This window comes from Dendrobates tinctorius, unplaced genomic scaffold (assembly GCF_039654945.1).
Source record: "Dendrobates tinctorius isolate UK_male_01 unplaced genomic scaffold, ASM3965494v1 ptg000468l, whole genome shotgun sequence".
In the NCBI taxonomy this organism is placed as follows: Eukaryota; Metazoa; Chordata; class Amphibia; order Anura; family Dendrobatidae; genus Dendrobates; species Dendrobates tinctorius.
In genome coordinates, this window is record NW_027362130.1 from 986,147 (window position 1) to 1,006,176 (window position 20,030).

At 48.0% G+C, this 20,030-nt stretch overlaps 2 protein-coding genes across 4 annotated transcripts; one reads left to right on the forward strand and one right to left on the reverse strand.

Moving 5' to 3' along the window:
• Nucleotides 1–1,638: 1,638 nt before the first annotated feature.
• On the reverse strand, nucleotides 1,639–11,991 carry TDRKH (tudor and KH domain containing). 3 transcript variants are annotated; one of them, XM_073564638.1, is made up of 13 exons: nucleotides 11,794–11,934; nucleotides 11,638–11,729; nucleotides 11,404–11,560; nucleotides 11,137–11,279; nucleotides 10,038–10,302; nucleotides 9,717–9,880; nucleotides 9,382–9,554; nucleotides 9,234–9,298; nucleotides 8,882–9,033; nucleotides 8,432–8,536; nucleotides 8,284–8,362; nucleotides 7,652–8,101; nucleotides 1,639–1,793 (listed from the first exon to the last, which is right to left on the reverse strand). In XM_073564638.1, exons 1-13 carry the CDS (start codon nucleotides 11,897–11,899, stop codon nucleotides 1,741–1,743), a joined length of 2,004 nt encoding a protein of 667 aa, XP_073420739.1. In that variant the 5' UTR covers nucleotides 11,900–11,934; the 3' UTR covers nucleotides 1,639–1,740. The 3 variants fall into 3 exon arrangements, with proteins under 3 accessions (XP_073420739.1, XP_073420737.1, XP_073420740.1); XM_073564636.1 differs by having other exon boundaries at nucleotides 11,638–11,991; XM_073564639.1 differs by lacking the exon at nucleotides 7,652–8,101 and having other exon boundaries at nucleotides 11,638–11,991.
• A 373-nt stretch (nucleotides 11,992–12,364) lies between these two features.
• Nucleotides 12,365–18,000, forward strand: SLC39A1 (solute carrier family 39 member 1). The gene is made up of 3 exons (XM_073564640.1): nucleotides 12,365–12,515; nucleotides 12,592–12,722; nucleotides 12,807–18,000. Exons 1-3 carry the CDS (start codon nucleotides 12,365–12,367, stop codon nucleotides 13,443–13,445), a joined length of 921 nt encoding a protein of 306 aa, XP_073420741.1. The 3' UTR covers nucleotides 13,446–18,000.
• The last annotated feature ends 2,030 nt before the right edge of the window (nucleotides 18,001–20,030 follow it).

The window sequence follows — 20,030 nt, forward strand, 5'->3', positions numbered from 1 at the left end:
ACTTATCCTCTTGCAGCAGAGGTGACTCTTGGTCTTCCTTTCCTGTGGCGGTCCTCATGTGAGCCAGTTTCTTTGTAGTGCTTGATGGTTTTTGCCACTGCACTTAGGACACTTTCAAATTTCTCCCAATTTTTCAGACTGACTGACCTACCTTCATTTCTTAAAGTAATGATGGCCACTCCTTTTTCTTTACTTAGAATTTGTATTAAGGCAAGAAAAAGCAGCTAACAGTCTATTCAGTAGGACTATCAGCTGTGTATCCACCAGACTTCTGCACAACACAACTGATGGTCCCAACCCCATTTATAAGGCAAGACATCCCTCTTATTAAACCTGACGGGCACACCTGTGAAGTGAAAACTATTTCCGGTGACTACTTCTTGACGCTCATCAAGAGAATGGCAAGAGTGTGCAAAGCAGTAATCAAAGCAAAAGGTGGCTACTTTGAAGAACCTAGAATATAAGACATATTTTCAGTTGTTTCACACTTTTTTGTTAATTATATAATTCCACGTGGTAATTCATAGTTTTGATGCCTCAGAGTGAATCTACAATTTTCATAGTCATGAAAATAAAGAAAACTCTCTGAATGAGGCATGTCCAAATTTTTGGTCTGTACTGTATATGTGTCCATTACTAGCACAGATTGGGAAATAATTTTGATATGCATCCCTAATAGTAGCATTGCACATTCCCCACATGGCCTAAAAATCGTGTAAAAAAACCTATACTACCCGCATTAACAGTGATTAATCATCCAATTTGACATTACCAGATCGATGAACGGGAGCACTTCCTGAAGCGTCTTTGTACATTATGGCTCTTTTGTGCGATTTTTCCGATAAAATGTCCCTTTTGTTGTAGAACCACACCTTTTACGGCTGTAGATATTGTTTGTGTGATGAATTTCATGAGGTTTTTACAATTCCCACACAGAGCAGAGCCCCCGACCGTCGGCTGCCCGGTGGTTACTGGTATTCTGAGGCTGTAGTGGCTCCGGTCGCCGGCCACAGCAGCACTATCAGGACCTCTTCATGCCCCATTGGGGACAGGAAAAACACTGGAGGTAGCAGAAAGGGGAGGGTTATTTAACCTCTTGTGCATTTCCTGTCCCCCCATTAGGGCAGGGAGACATCCTCCGATATGGCTGTCATGGAAGATGACTAAAGAAACATCAGTTGTTTTACCTGCAGCTTTTCATGTGATTAGAGAAGACATGCTCAACTATTTGTATTTGAGCTTGGCAATCAAATCTCCTCCCCAATTCACATTTTTTCCCTTAATTGCAGCCTGGCAGTCATATTTGAGCTTGAGATGAACATGTTTGTGTTCTGGAGGGTGGGTCAACCATGAACAGAAGAATGCGGCAAGTGCGCTGGTCGGAGGAGTACACCGCTGAGGAAGTAGTTGCTGCACAGGATTTGTCTCCAGGCCGCCTGCTCAGAGCAATCAGCTCAATCAGCTACGTCAGGTTTGACATTGTATGACCAGATGAGCGCCAATGAGTCCCAACATGCACATACAAGATGATCCTGGTCTACACATTGGATAAAGTAGCCATTAACCAGGGGATAAAAGCCCCCAATAAAGAGAAAAGGTAATGTAGAGCGGAATGGTGCAGTGGGAGGAGTCAGGCGATAAATTAGCAAAACCTTTATTAACAGAAACACATTATACAACTTGTAAACATGGCGAACCGCAACATTTAACAATGCAAACTGCGGCTAGAGGGGACGCTGCTCAGGACTCATCCTCGATCACTATTACGTCACTGCTGGAGGTCAGGAGTGTGTCTGTGGAGAGAGAAAGGGCAAGTGTCAATGAGCGGGAGGGATGAGAGCATAAAAAGGGAGCCGAAGCACCAGAAGAAGAATGAAAGAAGCTAGTAAGGAGACGAAATGCCAGAGGAAGCAATTAATAGGGAGCCGAAGCGCCAGAAGGATGGAGGAAGCGAGTAAGAGCCGAAGCGCCAGAAGGATGCAGGAAAAGAGTGAGACGAAGCATCATAAGAATGGAGGGAGTGAGTAAGAGGGAGCTGAAGCATAATAAAAATGGAGGGAGCGACCGGGGTCCCTATAGTGAAAGAGGGACCGAGTAAGAGGGAGCTGAAGAATCACGAGGGATCGAGCGAGCAGGGTCTCTGTAGTTTAATAGGGCGTAAGAGAGCCGAAACGTCATAAGGATGGAGGGAGGGAGCGAGCGAGCAGGATCCCTGTAGTTTAATAGGGAGTAAGAGGGAGCCAAAACGTCATAAGGATGGAAGGACCAAGCGGGATCCCTGTAGTGTAAAATGAAGTAAGAGGGAGCCGAAGCATCATAAGGATGGAGGGGGTGTGCGGTGTCCCCATAGTGTAAGAGGGAGCCAAAGAATCATGAGGAAGGAGGGAGTGAGCAGGGTTCCTGTAGTGTAAAAGGGAGCAAGTAAGAAAGTTGAAGGATCATAAGGAGGGAGGGAGCAAGCGAGCGGGGGTCCCTGTAGTACAAGAGGAAGCCGAAACATCATAAGAATGGATGGAGGGAGTAGTGTAAAAGGGAGGGAGTCGACACATCAGAAGAAGGATGAAGAGAGCGAGTAATAGGGAGTCGAAGCATCAAAAGGATGGAGGGAGCTAGCGGAGTCCCTGTAGTGTAAGAGGGAACCAAAGCGTCATAAAAGGGGGGGGGGGGCGAGCAGGGTCCTTGTAGTGTAAGAGGGACCTAGCTTATTTTTGCTTGTATTTTGGTACTGCCAAAGTCTATTTGAATTGAAAACAAAGCGAGAGAACATTGAAAGCAAGAAAAGAGACCACAACCAAGACTCCTTTGAAACAGGTGGCAACCCACTGTAATCTCCAGAGATCCCACAAAGAGGGCAGAAGTACAGGAGTCCACGTGCCCCACAGTTGCAAAATAAAGCAACAGAGGGCAGCAACATGGCAGAAATAAGGAGATTGCTCAACACATTGTGTAGCAAATTCATGGGACACCCCTAAAACATGCCACCTAAATCACCAATAGAACCTGTTATGTTCCATGAAAAATCTAACTACAGTGGGTATGGAAAGTATTCAGACCCCTTTAAATGTTTTACCCTTTGTTTCATTGCAGTCATTTCGTAAATTCACAAATGTTTTTTCTCTCTTTAATGTACACTCTGCACCACATCTTGACAAAAAAAGTAGAAATTTTTGCAAATTAAAGAAAAACCAAAATATCAAGTCATAAGTATTCAGACCCTTTGCTCAGACACCCATATTTAAGTCACATGCTGTTCATTTCCTTGTGATCCTCCTTGAGATGGTTCTACACCTTCATTGGAGTCCAGCTGTGTTTAATTAAACTGATAGGACTTGATTTATAAAGGCACACACCTGTCTATGTAAGACCTCACAGCTCACAGTGCATGTCAGACCAAATGAGAATCATGAGGTCAAAGGAACTGACCAAGGAGCTCAGAGATAGAATTGTGGCAAGGCACAGATATGGCCAAGATAACCAATGAATTTCTGCAGTACTCAAGGTTCCAAACAGCACAGTTGCCTCCATAATCCTTAAATGGAAGAAGTTTGGGACCACCAGAAGTCTTCTTAGACCTGGCCGTCCAGCTAAACGGAGCAATCGTGGGAGAAGAGCCTTGGTTAGAGAGGTAAAGAACCACCCCAAGATCACTATGGCTGAGCTCCACAGATGCAGTAGGGAGATGGGAGAAAGTGGCACAAAGTCAACTATCACTGCAGCCCTCCAAGTCGGGCCTTTTGCGGCAGAGTGGTTCGACAGAAGCATCTCCTCAGTGCAAGACATATGAAAGCCCGCACAGAGTTTGCCAAAAAAAAACATGAAGACCTCCCAGACTATGAGAAATAAGATTCTCTGGTCTGATGAGACAAATAAACAGTGCCAAAAATGGTACAACAAAAAAATGGAAGGCGAAACGCAAGTCCCCAAGAGTAGCCTCAAACCAAAAACAGAAACCCCAGAAACAGGGACCCAAGAGCAGCCCATGACATCCTACAGAAGCAATACAAGCGCATCCTCCAGGAGAAACAGAGGCTTGAAGACTCCCTCTAGGACCACTCATATCTGGACACCACTCCAAAGACATACCCTGAGTCTGGAGAGCTAGAGAGGGACAGAGAGCTAGAGACAGACACAGACAGTTGTGCTCAAAAGTTTGCATAACCCCACAGAATTTTTGCTTTGTTGGCCTTATTTTAAGAGAATATGAATAATGACACCAAAACTTTCTCCACTCATGGTTAGTGATTGGATGAAGCCATTTATTGTCAAACTACTGTGTTTTCTCTTTATAAATCACAATGACAACCCAAAACATCCAAATGACCCTGATCAAAAGTTCACATACCCTCGTGATTTTGGCCTGATAACATGCACAGAAGTTCACACAAAAGGGTTTCAATGGCTACTAAAGGCAACATCCTCACCTGTGACAAATACCAGGAAAATTGTTCAAGATGCAAAAAAAAAAAACCCTACAAATGACATCTGCTGAAAACTAGCGGTGTGGCTGTTTCAACATGAACAAAAAGCAGGCACTTGAAGAAAAATGGGCTGCATGGTCGAGTAGCCAGAAGCAAGCCAAATGACCCTGATCAAAAGTTCACACCCCCATTTGTTAACCCCTTAGTGATGGGGCTTTTTTAAAATTCTGACCAATGTCACTTTATGTGGTGATAACTCTGGAACGCTTCAACAAATCCCAATGCTTTTGAGATAGTTTTTTCGTGCACATTATAATTTATGATAATGGTAAATTTAGGTTGGTAAGTTTTTGATTTCTTTTATAAATACAAAACCTGACAAAAATGTAAAAAAATAGCAATTTTCAAACTCTGAATTATTATCCCTTTAATCCAGATAGTCATACCACACAAAAACATTCATAAATAACATTTCCCACATGCCGGCTTTACATCAGCACCATTTTTAAAACTCTAATTTATTTTGTTAGCCTTTTAGGAGGTTTTTAAGTGTAGCAGAAATTTTTCATTTTTTCAAGGAAATTTACAAAATGTATTTTTTTGAGGGACCTATCCAGATTTGAAGTGACTTTGGGGTTGCTATATATTGTTAAACCCCCATGTTGTCATGTTGGTACATCCAAGTACGTCTCACGCGCAGCTTCCGGCCTGATGATTGCAAATTTGCCTCCAGTATTTGCTGATGATGTGCGGCATTCATCTTTCCTTCAACTTTGACCAAGTTCCCTGTGCCTCTGTAGCTCACACATCTGAAAAACATCAGCGATCCACCTCCGTGCTTTACACCATTCCTATCATCATATGCTTTGTTGATCTCTCTCCAAATGTAACGTTTATGGTTGCGACCAAAAAGTTCAATTTTGGTCTCATCACTAAAAAAAAAAATTACCTTGTTCCAGATTTGAGGTTTGTCTCTGTGCTGTTTTGCGTATTGTAGGTGAGATACTTTGTGGCATTTGCACAGTAAGAATGAGTTCACACGTGGCGTTTTTTTCGAGTTTCCGCGGTGGTTTTAACCGCGCAATTTTGCCGCGAAAATGCGAAAAATAAGCATCCCATGCATTCCTATGGGATTCCACAATGCTGTGCTAATGCTGCGGTTTTTACCGCGGCGGAATTGCTTTGCGGTAAAAAACGCAGCATGCTCATTAATTTTACGGAATCGCGGCGATCCCGCACCCATAGGAATGCATTGTTCTGCTTACTTTCCATATGTGACTGTGCACACCATGCGAAAAGTAAACAGAACAATTGCGGATGGTACCCACGGTCCGGAGGAGAGGACTGTCCTCAGGGCTTTGGGTACCATATCCCTGTAAAAAATAGAATTTAAAATAAAAAATATTGTTATTCTCACCTTCCGACGTCCGGCGCAACCTTCCAGCCTCTCTCCACGCTCCCGGTCCCAGTAAGCCTTTGCGAGCGATGACGTCCGTTCTCGCGGGATCGCGAAGTCTCGCGGTCAACCGTGAGGCGTCGCGATCCCGCGAGAACGGATGTCATCGCAGTAATTGTTGCAAAGGATTACTGGGACCGGGAGCACGGAGAGATTCGGTCGGGAAGGCTGCGCGGGACGTCGGAAGGTGAGAACAACTTTTTTTTTTATTTTATTATTTACATTCTATCTTTTACTATTGATGCCGCATAGGCAGCCTCAATAGTAAAAAGTTGGTCACACTAGTCAAACACTGTGTTTGACGAGTGTGAACAACCTGTCAATCAGTTCTCCAAGCGATGCTACATATCGCTTGGAAAACGCTAGCAATTCTGCAAGCTAATTACGCTTGCAAAATGCTAGTTTTTCCGCGGGAAAATCGCGGGAATTTAAAATGCGATTTTCCCGCGGAATGGAATTTCCGGAACTCTCGCGGTAATTTCCGCGAGAGTTCCGCTACGTGTGAACCCAGCCTAATGGCTTTCTTCTGGCGACGCGACCATTTTCTTCAAGTGCCTCATTATTCGTTTTGAAACACCACACCGCTAGTTTTCAGAGAGTCCAGTATTTCAGCTGATGTTATTTGTGGGATTTTCTTTGCATCCTAAACAATTTTCCTGGCATTTTGTCACAGGTGAGGATTACAAGCAAACAGGTCACAGGTGAGGATGTTACTTTTAGTAGCCAGTCAAACCCATTTGTGTCAACTTCTGTGCATGTTATCAGGCCAAAATCACCACCAACTTTTGATCAGGGTTATTTGGATGTTTTGGGTTGTCATTATGAATTAAAAAAGAGAAAACACAGTAGTCCGACAATAAATGGCTTCACCCGACCACCAGCCATAAGTGGAGAAAACATTTTGGTGTTATCATTCATATTCTCTGAAAAAAGGCCAATAAAGCAAAAATTCTGCCGGTGTATGTAAACTTTAGAGCAAAACTGTAGATCGAGAGAGTGAGAGAGACAAAGTGACAGAAGAGGGACAGAAGGAGAAAGCAATGCCAAAGCGCCAAAAGACGACTGATAGGCGTGAGCTCGCCTGGAGTAAAATAGGGAGTGAGTGAGGGGGTTTATATTGCAAGGGCATTGATTGGGGCCCAGAGTCCAAAAAAGAAAGGCGGGAGCAAAAAGAAAAAAAAAAAAGAGCAAGGACTCCGTACAAAAATAAGGGAGTGGGGCGCGCAGAGTGAATAAAAAAAGACGGAGGGAGTGAGAGCAGAGGGAATGAGCCCTAAATAATGTTAAAGGGGTGAAGTGTGCATGACACCATAAACTAGTGAGGCATCCCCCTGGCCAAGTGTTTGTCTTCGTGTCCCCATCACCATCACGCCATGGATCTTTACCAGAATCCCTCGGTGCCAGTTTCACATCTGTCTGGACAATGTCACCCTCACTGTCAAAGCGCCAAAAGACGACTGATAGGCGTGAGCTCGCCTGGAGTAAAATAGGGAGTGAGGGGGTTTATATTGCAAGGGCATTGATTGGGGCCCAGAGTCCAAAAAAGAAAGGCGGGAGCAAAAAGAAAAAAAAAAAAAGAGCAAGGACTCCGTACAAAAATAAGGGAGTGGGGCGCGCAGAGTGAATAAAAAAAGACGGAGGGAGTGAGAGCAGAGGGAATGAGCCCTAAATAATGTTAAAGGGGTGAAGTGTGCATGACACCATAAACTAGTGAGGCATCCCCCTGGCCAAGTGTTTGTCTTCGTGTCCCCATCACCATCACGCCATGGATCTTTACCAGAATCCCTCGGTGCCAGTTTCACATCTGTCTGGACAATGTCACCCTCACTGTCAGAGCTGATGCTGATGACTTCTCTGGAGGAGCTGGTGGATGACTCATCAGTCAGGTAATAGAAACAGCCACGTGGGGAGTTGATGCTGCTGTCCTCCAGGGAGGAGGTCACAAAGCTCAGCCCCTCCGAGTCTGTGCAGGTGAAGGAAGAGCTGGACGCAGCTCCTGAGGAATCTGAAGATGTGGCTGAAGGGGAGCTGTTCTCAGGGTAAGGGGCAGTAGACGGGCTGGAAGTTGCAGAGTGGTCACTGTCACTTATGTGCATTTTTGAGACGCTCTGATCTAGGCTGTCCACTTCATCCACAGACTTCGGGCAGGACGTAGGGGTGGAGATGCTGATCTGCTGACACTCGGGGATTCGAAACACATCTGCTCGGATCATCTCAATAGATCCATCTGGGATGCAGGTATCCAAATGTTAACCAAGATGATGGCCATGTTTCCATCATAGCTAGCACTGATCAATTGCCAAGTGGTTGTCACCAAGAGGTGGATAGGGTGCACCACCTCAAGAAGGAAGTGGTGACAACCCAGACATAGACCCGACCCTCAACCTGCACACATCTGACAACACTTACCAGATGCCAGGTGCCCCTCCTCCGGACGGCTAGAGAAACTGCCAGAGTCAGACCCTGCAGACAGACCAGTAACTTCTTCCTATAGGGGGCAGCACACCGTGAGCAGAGAATATCGACCACTGTCACCAGTGGGGAGGACGTTACCCACCATGAGTCGAGCCACCAGAGAGTCCTCTTCATCGTCCTTTGTGGGGCTCACCTGGCACTTGATGGCATGGCCCTGGCGGATCAGCTCCAGACCGATGTCCAGCATCTACAAAAAGATAGACAAAGGACCTGAGGGTCACAGCCGAAATAGAGTAAACGCTACCCATCCTGCATTATAACCCTTCTATCCTCCACTCTTAGCCAGAGCTGCGGTCACATCTGATGTAATATCCAAAATTGTGACTGCTCCTTTGGCTGTGAGTGGTGTACAGATGATATGACAAAAACAGCACATGTATAACTGCAGCTCTGGTTGTGAGTGGAGTATGTCACATCATGCTCCACTCACAGCCAGAGCAGTTTCATCTTCCAAGATGCAGCAACAGGTTTACATCTAGAGATGACTCTGCATGTTGCTTTGAAGGTTGTTATATTGCATGTCTGGGCTTACGGGGTCACTGGAAGGGTCATACAGTTGGATTTGGAAGCAGCAAGACTCCCCGGGAGACGGAAAACTGGAGATTTTGGCAAGCAGCGGCTTCCATTCAGCGCAGTGCGACAAAGTGTCGAAAGCATCCAGCGCCTGATCAGACCATGTCCCCCCTGCAGGGAGAAGAGATCACAATAAGGAGGAGCCCCAAGAAGACGCATGTACTGTACATCCAACGTGGTCACGGCTCCAATAAGTGGTCGCCGGCTCTCCAAGTCCTGCAGATATTTGGGCAGGTACGGATCGGCATATCTGCTTCCTGTGGCTGAAATGGCAATCATGATGGTTGTTACTGCTCTGCCAGACAACTCACCGCGAGGAGCAACACCGGAGAGGCTGCATTCAACAGCCTGGAACGGGAGACTCAGAAAGTCACACCTGGAAGAGGACAAGTCCAACATTACACAGAACGGCAGCTAGACCTGGGTCATCACACCAGGCAGTCGGGAGCTGCCACTCACCGGAGCGGATGCAGCTCCTCTCTTGCCGTTTCCCAGTTGTCGCCGTAGTCCACGTAGTATAAATCCACGTTTCCATTTTTCAGGAAGCCCAGCACCTCCGCCCGGTACCAGAACTCATCAACGTGGAAGGGAGCAGCCACAATGTCACCCACCTGGATCTCTGGCACTGCCTCCTGACAAAGCAGTGATACCATAAGGGGGAGGAGCAGCTAATCAAGGTGGTGACATAATAAAGGTAAGGGTGACTAATCAATGCATAAAACAAATCCCTCCCCCACACAAGCAGCAGCCAATAGGAATCTGGGTAGTGAGGGGGTGTGGCTATCAGGACACACCCTCTTCCGTCCCCGGTAGTGGTCACTCATCTCTGTGGTCAGTTTCTCAAGCTGCGAGGAGCGGGATCCCAGAATCTGGATCCAGAAGTGTTCGGGTTTCTCTGTGGCTGACACGTAGACGTCCACGTACTCGTCTGCGCGAAAACTGAAGTCTGGGCTCGGGACTACAAGAACAGAAAACGAAGAGCATTTCCACCTCTGCGGCACATGACATCACACACAATCTCAATATAAGGAGACTTGGTAGATATCACCGCTCTTCCCACAGCCAATCAGAAGTGCTAGCAGGGGATATGTGACGCAATATTAAGATGCAGATACCCTCAAACTTGCAGATGTTGGAGGGGCAGTCAGCCATGTTTTCTTGGGCTGGTGATTTGTCCTCCAAGGCTCTGTCCTCTGCAGAATCCATGGTCTGGGGAGCTTCCCAGAGAGGCAGCTGCTTATCCTTCTCTTCCTCTGAGGGGCGCCGTCTGTCAGTCTTCTTCACAGCGATGATCTCTTTCCGGCGTGAGCGGAAGGTGGAAGACTCTGTGGCTCTGCGTTGGACAGCGGCGTCCTCCTCTGAGGCTTTCTGGAGGAGAGTCTGACAGGAGGAGAGCAGAGGGTTATTATGGGGAGACATAGGCTGGAGACACACTTAACGTATAAAAAAATAGTCCGACTTTGAAGGCCGAGAATCACACAAATGTTCCCTGAACAGTGATCCGTATGTCATCTGTGTGCAATGCGAGGATGCGATTTCCTCTATGGCATTCGTATGCCATGATTTTATCACAGCCTTGCAAAATGGACATTTAACTGATCCATTGCGTCAAATATTCCTACATATTTCATAGATAGATAGCAGAATAGCGCTGCTGGCTGAAGCATCAGTGACGTCAGCGCAGCCTTCCAGCCTGACCCGAGGTGAAGTCTTGAGCATGGGAAAGTGACAGTTCATTTTCCCACGCTGCTGAGCTCATTGCAGGTGAAGCTGGGAAGCTGCGCTGACGTCCCTGATGCTGTCGCCGGCAGCTCCTCATTCATTCCTCAGTGGTTTACAGCCGGGGCGGTAGCATTAACACCACTCCCGGTTGTATGTCAGTGTGATTTTACTGTACACCGCACTGAATTGCCAGCTTTTCAAAGGACACCGGTGTGTATTTCTCGCAAGTCACACTGATGGTCCGTGTGGTGTGTGATTTTTTTCTCGCACCTATAGACTTGCATTGGTGAGTCTCAGCCGATATACGGTGCAAATCGCAGCATGCTACGATTTCAGTCGCACTTATATGGCCGAGAAATAAAAAAAAGTAATGGGAGCTGCTCCATAGATTAACATTGGTCTGAGTGCTATGCAATTTTTTGTTGCATAGCACTCGTCCGTATTCCTCTCTAGAGTAACTCCGGCCATAGACTACCTGTAACCGTCTCGCACCTTGGCTGCCTCCACTTGCTCTCTGGTTCCGGTGACGGTGACCTGTTGGGTCGGTGCAGCCTGTCTGTTCTCTGTCCGCCGCTCACAGTAGATTTGGGCGCCAGAACTTCTGCTTATTTCCCGGATCCGCTCACCCCCTTGTCCTGCAGACAACAGAGAAGGTATACTGAAGGGAGCTGCATGCCTTGTAGAGCCGCACCCCAAACCTGCATTCTCTCACATCAGACCTCAAAGCCGTGTGTCACATATGGCAGCTCCTTGCCTTACCTATGATGCGCCCCATAGACCTGGCCGGAAAGTACAGCTCCACCCTCAGCGCAGCTCCGTCCCCCAACCGCTGCTGAGCCTGGCGCAACTGTGCGGGGCTGCCGGTCAGCTCGTGGTCTCCGCCGCCCGAAGCTTGCGTCTGGCTTAGTCCCATCAGCTGAGAAGAGGTAATGGTTACATGGAGGAAACATGGCGTCACCTGGCAACTGGGCGGCTCTGACTGCTGGGACTCACCTTGTGCAAAACGGCGCCATCCTGATCAACGACGAGCTCCGCGGCCAACTGGGGACAGGTTACCTGCGGCTCGTCCAGTCTGTGGTCAGGGGCTGGAGACAACACGCAGATCAGAGACCGGACGGGGAGACCGGTGACAGCCGGTGTCTTCCTCACCTGTTCGGTACCGAGTGTAGCACGTGTACAGCAGCACCGCTCCGGCTGATACTCCCATTGTAACGGCAACCTTTTGCCCGGTTGTAAGGCCGCTCCAGCCCTCCATGATCCACCTGCTGCACAGTCAAAAACCACGTGACAGTCTCCAGAAACTAGGAAAGCCGGGGAACCATCTGTAACCATCACTGCCACTAACATCCAGCTATCGCACAGCTCCTGAGGAGGGCGGCGAGAACAGGACCGCTACTTATCTACTCCCCCTCCAGAGCGGCCGACGTCACGGGGCGGGGCTTAGGAGGCGGTGACTTCCGGGTGCATCAAGATGGCGGCCGGTGCTGCACGCTGAGGAAAAACAGTACAAACCGGAGGCTGAACGTGAGCGTGAAAGCACTAATAGTCGCGCCTGTCATACATCCCCCTTCCTGTCGGGGAGCCCACTTTCCGCACATTTGCCTTTCCCTCGTCTTCCGCACAGTCGCCGAGCCCCGGCAGCGAAGTCCCTCCGGTCGGTGATGGGTCCTGCCCGGATACTAATCCCTAAAATGGCGTCTGCTGTGGTGCAGTGACCGGCATGGAAGTGTGGAGCCTGGGTCGGGAGGCCGCCTCGGTGGGCCGTGTGGAGCTGAAGCTGGGCTCTCTGGTGACGTCCCTCCTCCTGAGCCTGCTCAGTGGCCTGGCGCCCCTCGTCCTCTTCAGGCGGCAGGCAGCCCCCGACATCTCGGGTAAGTCCTGTGCTAGTCGGGGTGGGGCTCAGCCTTGTGGGGGCGCTGTAATGGACGCAGCATGTCCTGGTTGCAGGCGATCGGCGCCGGGCGCAGAGTCTGCTCAGTTGCTTCTCAGGGGGGGTCTTCCTGGCCACCGGCCTGCTAGATCTGCTGCCCGACTACCTCTCCGGGATGACCGAGGCCCTCCTGAGACTGAAGATAACAGTGAGTATGGCAGATGTCACCCTCCTGACACCAGTCACATGACCCTTCCTGCTTTAACCCTTTGCTCCCTGTGCTTGCCCCCAGCTCCAGTTTCCCCTGCCGGAGTTCGTCCTGGCCATGGGCTTCTTCCTGGTGCTGGTGTTGGAGCAGATTGTGCTGAGTTACAAGGAGCCATGGGGGAGGTTGGAGGAGACGCACTCCCTCCTGGGCACCGACGCCCAGATCCTGCACATGGACCAGCCACATGTCCACGTGAATGCTCGTTCGGCGCTCCGGGCCATGGTTCTGGTGCTGTCTCTCTCCTTACACTCGGTGTTGGAGGGTTTGGCTGTGGGGCTTCTGCAGGACAGCGAGAAGGTGCTGGAGACCTGCCTGGCGCTGCTCATACACAAGTGCATCATCTCCTTCAGCCTGACGCTCAAGCTGGTGCAGGGCCGCCTCCGTCCACGGGTCGTCCTCTCCTGCCTCCTCCTCTATGCCTTCATGACTCCTCTGGGCATCGGACTTGGCATTGTGCCGACAGAAAATGCAGACCCCATTCAGCAGCTGACCCACAGTGTCCTGGAGGGCATCGCCACAGGGACCTTCCTGTACATCACCTTCCTGGAGATTCTGCCACACGAGCTGACAGCCGGCGACCAGCGCATCGTCAAGGTCATCGTCATTCTGTGCGGCTTCTCCGTCATCACCGCCATCCTTTTCATCAAGATTCAAAGGGTGTGAGAACCACTTGTATGAGTAATACCCCCACCCCGGGGGTCCTGGATCTGCTGAAGAGAGAGTGACTCAACTAGTGCTATCATAGTACAGCCCCAGTATGACTGCACCAGCTGTGACTATACTGCCCCCTATATACAGAGCAGTGACTGCACCAGCTGTGACTATACTGCCCCCTATATACAGAGGAGTGATTGCACCAAAAGTGTCTATACAGCCCCCTATATACAGAGCAGTGACTGCACCAAAAGTGTCTATACAGCCCCCTATATACAGAGCAGTGACTGCACCAGCTGTGTCTATACAGCCCCCTATATACAGAGCAGTGACTGCACCAGCTGTGACTATACTGCCCCCTATATACAGAGCAGTGACTGCACCAGCTGTGACTATACTGCCCCCTATATACAGAGCAGTGACTGCACCAGCTGTGTCTATACAGCCCCCTATATACAGAGCAGTGACTGCACCAGCTGTGACTATACTGCCCCCTATATACAGAGCAGTGACTGCACCAGCTGTGACTATACTGCCCCCTATATACAGAGCAGTGACTGCACCAGCTGTGACTATACTGCCCCCTATATACAGAGCAGTGACTGCACCAGCTGTGTCTATACAGCCCCCTATATACAGAGCAGTGACTGCACCAGCTGTGACTATACTGCCCCCTATATACAGAGCAGTGACTGCACTAGCTGTCTATACAGCCCCCTATATACAGAGCAGTGACTGCACCAGCTGTGACTATACTGCCCCCTATATACAGAGCAGTGACTGCACCAGCTGTGACTCTACTGCCCCCTATATACAGAGCAGTGACTGCACCAGCTGTGACTCTACTGCCCCCTATATACAGAGCAGTGACTGCACCAGCTGTGACTCTACTGCCCCCTATATACAGAGCAGTGACTGCACCAGCTGTGACTCTACTGCCCCCTATATACAGAGCAGTGACTGCACCAGCTGTGACTCTACTGCCCCCTATATACAGAGCAGTGACTGCACCAGCTGTGTCTATACAGCCCCCTATATACAGAGCAGTGACTGCACCAGCTGTGACTATACTGCCCCCTATATACTGAGCAGTGACTGCACCAGCTGTGACTATACTGCCCCCTATATACAGAGCAGTGACTGCACCAGCTGTGACTATACTGCCCCCTATATACAGAGCAGTGACTGCACCAGCTGTCTATACAGCCCCCTATATACAGAGCAGTGACTGCACCAGCTGTGACTATACTGCCCCCTATATACAGAGCAGTGACTGCACTAGCTGTCTATACAGCCCCCTATATACAGAGCAGTGACTGCACCAGCTGTGACTACACTGCCCCCTATATACAGAGCAGTGACTGCACCAGCTGTGACTATACTGCCCCCTATATACAGAGCAGTGACTGCACCAGCTGTGACTATACTGCCCCCTATATACAGAGCAGTGACTGCACCAGCTGTGACTATACTGCCCCTATATACAGAGCAGTAACTGCACTAACGGTGACTGTACTGCTTCCTATATACAGAACATGACAGCACCAGCTGTGATTATACTTCCCCTATATACAGAGCAGTGACTGCCCCAGCTGTGACTATACAGCCCCCTATATACAGAGCAGTGACTGCACCAGCTGTGACTATACAGCCCCCTATATACAGAGCAGTGACTGCACCAGCTGTGACTATACTGCCCCCTATATACAGAGCAGTGACTGCACCAGCTGTGACTATACTGCCCCCTATATACAGAGCAGTGACTGCACCAGCTGTGACTATACTGCCCCTATATACAGAGCAGTAACTGCACTAACGGTGACTGTACTGCTTCCTATATACAGAACATGACAGCACCAGCTGTGATTATACTTCCCCTATATACAGAGCAGTGACTGCCCCAGTACTGACTATCATGCTCCCTGTATACAGAGCAGTGACTACACCAGCTCTGACTATACTGCCCCCTATATACAGAGCAGTAACTGCACTAGTGGTGACTATACTGCCCCCTATATGTAGAGCGGTGATACCACCCCCTATATACAGAGCAGTAACTGCCCCAGTACTGACTATAATGTGCCCTATATACAGAGCAGTGACTGCACCAGCTGTGACTATACCTCCCCCTATATACAGAACATGACTGCGCTAGTGGTGACTACACTACCCCCTATTTACAGAAAATGACCACCAGCTGTGACTATACTGCCCCTATATACAGAACATGACTGCACTAGCTGTGACTATACTGCCCCTATATACAGAGCAGTGACTGCACCAGCACTGACTATTGCACATTAAATACAGAGCAGTGACTGCACCAACGATTACTACACCCTCCCTTATATACAGAGCAGTGATTGCACCAGGGCTGTGGAGTCGGTAAGCCAAACCTGCGACTCCGACTCCTCAATTTCCCTTACTCCGACTCCCACACATATTGCTTATATTTAAGTGAAAAATTTATTGTAGTACAATGTGAACCTCAGACATTTAATCATTTTTATGATCCAATAATCAAGATATTTAGACAGAACAGAATATATATTGGTGTACTACCCGGTTTTCATTCTTTTTGGTACAGATACGATATGGATAGAGCAGATTTCTAATCTGCTTTTGCTATTGAAAACATTATCTATGAGCTCAAAAACCTTTCAGGTGATGCGTTTTTTTTAAAAAGATGATCAGCTTTTGCAGCTGAAAAACGTATCCTCAAAAAACACAGGAAAAACGCTGTGTGTGAATGTAGCCTTAGATCAGGAATATAACAGCCATTTATAGGACATTTCATAACTTTCCCAAACTCCTATGAAAAAATATTCAGCACATCCTGCATTGAATTACTGTACCCAATTTATTATATATTTTAGGAGTCGGTCCATTTTATACCGACTCCGACTCCACAGCCCTGGATTGCACTAGCAGTGACTATACCGCCCCCTATATACAGAGCAGTATCTGCACAAGTATGGACTATACTGCCCCCTATATACAGGGCAGTGATTGCACCAGCGTAGACTATACCACCCCCTATATACAGAGCAGTGACTGCACCAGCACTGACTATATTGCGACTGCACCAGCTGTGACTATACTGCCCCCAATATACAGAACATGACTGCACCAGCTGTGACTATACTGCCCCCTATATACAGAACATGACTGCACCAGCTGTGACTATACTGCCCCCTATATACAGGACATGACTGCACCAGCTGTGACTATACTGCCCCCTATATACAGGACATGACTGCACCAGCTGTGACTATACTGCCCCCTATATACAGGACATGACTGCACCAGCTGTGACTATACTGCCCCCTATATACAGGACATGACTGCACCAGCTTTGACTATACTGCCCCCTATATACAGGACATGAGTGCACCAGCTGTGACTAAACTGCCCCCTATATACAGGACATGACTGCAACAGCTGTGACTATACAGGACATGACTGCACCAGCTGTGGCTATACCGCCCCCTATATACAGGACATGACTGCACCAGCTGTGACTAAACCGCCCCCTATATACAGAACATGACTGCACCAGCTGTGAATGTTGAGGTAACTATTGAGGGAGGGCTAAATTAACCCTTCACGGTTGACCAAGTGATTTCCAAATTAATCCACACGGCGTTGCTAGCAACTGGGAATGACCAGACGGAGACGTGAGCCTCTATATGGGAGGATCAAGGCAGATCACTAACCCCCTTTTTATTATGTCACCTTTTTATAGTATTTTGCTTAATTATGCAAAGGACTCGGCTACCAATAGCATCGTCTTAATACATTCACTTTATAAGCCAATAAAATTGCAAGAAAATCGGAATATGTCCATAGTTACGTGACGTAGAGAATAGAACAATAGCACATTCTTCAGGGTCTCCTATCTTGTTCAGACTAGGACAGTCTGGTTTCATAATAACCGCGAACTTTCACCTAGTTACAAAATTTAACTCGTAAACAACAAAATGGCGTCGCAAGCACAAAAATGGAGGTCTGGAGAACAAGATGTCCCATACAACTGAATACTGTGCTTCACATGACTATACCGCCCCCTATATACAGGACGTGACTGAACCAGCTGTGACTATACCGCCCCCTATATACAGGACATGACTGCACCAGCTGAGGAAGTATACTGGAACCATGTGTTAGTGCTGAGGGAAGCACAGCCGAATAGAAGACACAGCTCGGGGCACATTTCCTTCCTAACCTTTACAGGTAATAACCTATAGATAATGGCCTATATGTATAGATATAACATTGGGGACACTCGGGTCTCCTCTGAGCATGATTCATCTCCCTTTATGCACTGGCATTTTCTATAGTGTCTTCATCTTCACCTGGGTTTCCCCCATTAGGCTTTAGGTTATCTAATTAATGTCTAATCATTTATAGCAAATGGGCCGAACTGTCGCCTTCTAAGGAATGTTCGTCGAAGACTTTTACTGTGTGGCCCTCACACACCAGGCACCTGTATTTTATATTTTTATATTGATGTTTTGTATATTTTATCGAATTTATTTAATAAAATATAGTGTTTTAACATTAACTTGTTGAAGTGGTAAATTATGTTGCCCTGTTCCCCTCCTTTATAGGATAATACAGAGGCCAGCCACTTTTTGATGATCCCATATATACAGAGCAGTAACTGCACCAGCTGTGACTATACCGCCACCTGTATACAGAATATGACAGCACCAGTACTCGTTATAACGGCCTTATACAGAGCAGTAACTGCACCAGCACTGACTAGACAGCCCCTATATACAGAACAGTGACTGCACCGGCATGGACTATACCTACCCCCTATATACAGAACATGACTCGACCAGCTGTGACTACCGCCCCCTATATACAGAGCAGTAACTGCACCAGCTGTGACTACAGCCACCTATATACAGACCATGATTGCACCAGTACTGATCATACTGCCTCCTATATACAGGACATGACTGCACCAGCACTGACTAGATCGCCCCCTATATACAAAGCAGTGACTGCACTAGAGGAGACTATACTGCCCCCTATATACAGGACATAACTACACAGCGCTGACTATACCGTAAACTGTAAAGCGCTGCGGAATATGTTAGCGCTATATAAAAATAAAGATTATTATTACCGCCCCCTATATACAGAAAATTACTGCACCAGCTGTGACTATACTGCCCTCTGTATACAGAGCATGGCAACATGACTGCACCAGCTGTGACTATACCACCACCTATATTCAGAGCAGTAACTGCACCAGCACTGACTATTGCGCCCTATATACAGAGCAGTGACTGCACCAACAATGACTATACCGCCCCTTATATACAGAGCAGTGATTGCACTAGCAGTGACTACCGCCCACAATATACAGAGCAGTATCTGCACAAGCATGGACTATACTGCCCCCTATTTACAGGGCAGTGATTACACCAGCGTAGACTATACCGCCCTCTATATAAAGAGCAGTGACTGCACCAGCACTGACTATATTGCGCCCTATATGCAGAGCAGAGACTGCACCAGCTGTGACTATACTGCCTCTATATACTGTACAGAACATGACTGCACCAGCTGTCACTATACTGCCCCTATATACAGAATATGACTGCACTAGCTGTGATTGTATCACCCCCTATATACAGAGCAGTGACTGCACCAGCATGGACTATACCGCCCCCTTTACAGAACATGAGTGCACCAGCTGTGACAATACAGCCCCTATATACATAGCATGACTGCACTAGTACTGATTATACTGCCCCCTACATACAGGACATGAATGCACCAGCACTGACTAGACCGCCCCCTTTATACAGAACATGATTGCACCTGCTGTGATTATACAGCGCAGTGACTGCACCAGCATGGACTATACCTCCCCCTCTATACAGAACATGACTGCACCAGCATGGACTATACCGCTCCCTATAAACAGAACATGACTGCACCAGCTGTGACTATACTCCCCCCTCTATACAGAACATGACTGCACCAGCTGTGACTATACTCCCCCCTCTATACAGAACATAACTACACCAGCTCTGACTATACTGCCCCCTCTATACAGAACATGACTGCACCAGCAGTGACTATACCGCCCCCTCTATACAGAACATGACTGCACCAGCTGTGACTATACCGCTCCCTATATACAGAACATGACTGCACCAGCTGTGACTATATCGCTCCCTATATACAGAACATAACTACACCAGCTGTGACTATACTGCCCCCAATATACAGAACATAACTGCACCAGCTGTGACTATACCGCCCCCTCTATACAGAACATAACTGCACCAGCTGTGACTATACCGCTCCCTATATACAGAACATGACTGCACCAGCTGTGACTATATCGCTCCCTATATACAGAACATAACTACACCAGCTGTGACTATACTGCCCCCTCTATACAGAACATAACTGCACCAGCTGTGACTATACCGCCCCCTCTATACAGAACATAACTGAACCAGCTGTGACTATACCGCTCCTTATATACAGAACATGACTGCACCAGCTGTGACTATACTGCCCCCTCTATACAGAACATGACTGCACCAGCTGTGACTGTACCGCTCC

Bases quoted from the DNA above. Each gene is read 5' to 3' on its own strand.
- TDRKH (XM_073564636.1), bottom strand. From the start codon at position 11,991: ATGTTAGTGGCAGTGATGGTTACAGATGGTTCCCCGGCTTTCCTAGTT. The intron at 10,303-11,136 runs GTGCGAGACGGT...TCCTCCTGTCAG, and splicing joins AGCAAGTGGAGGCAGCCAAG to ACTCTCCTCCAGAAAGCCTC. The intron at 9,299-9,381 runs GTGAGTGGCAGC...GTCCTCTTCCAG, and splicing joins GAGGAGCTGCATCCGCTCCG to GTGTGACTTTCTGAGTCTCC.
- SLC39A1 (XM_073564640.1), top strand. From the start codon at position 12,365: ATGGAAGTGTGGAGCCTGGGTCGGGAGGCCGCCTCGGTGGGCCGTGTG. The intron at 12,516-12,591 runs GTAAGTCCTGTG...TCCTGGTTGCAG, and splicing joins GGCAGCCCCCGACATCTCGG to GCGATCGGCGCCGGGCGCAG. The intron at 12,723-12,806 runs GTGAGTATGGCA...GCTTGCCCCCAG, and splicing joins TCCTGAGACTGAAGATAACA to CTCCAGTTTCCCCTGCCGGA.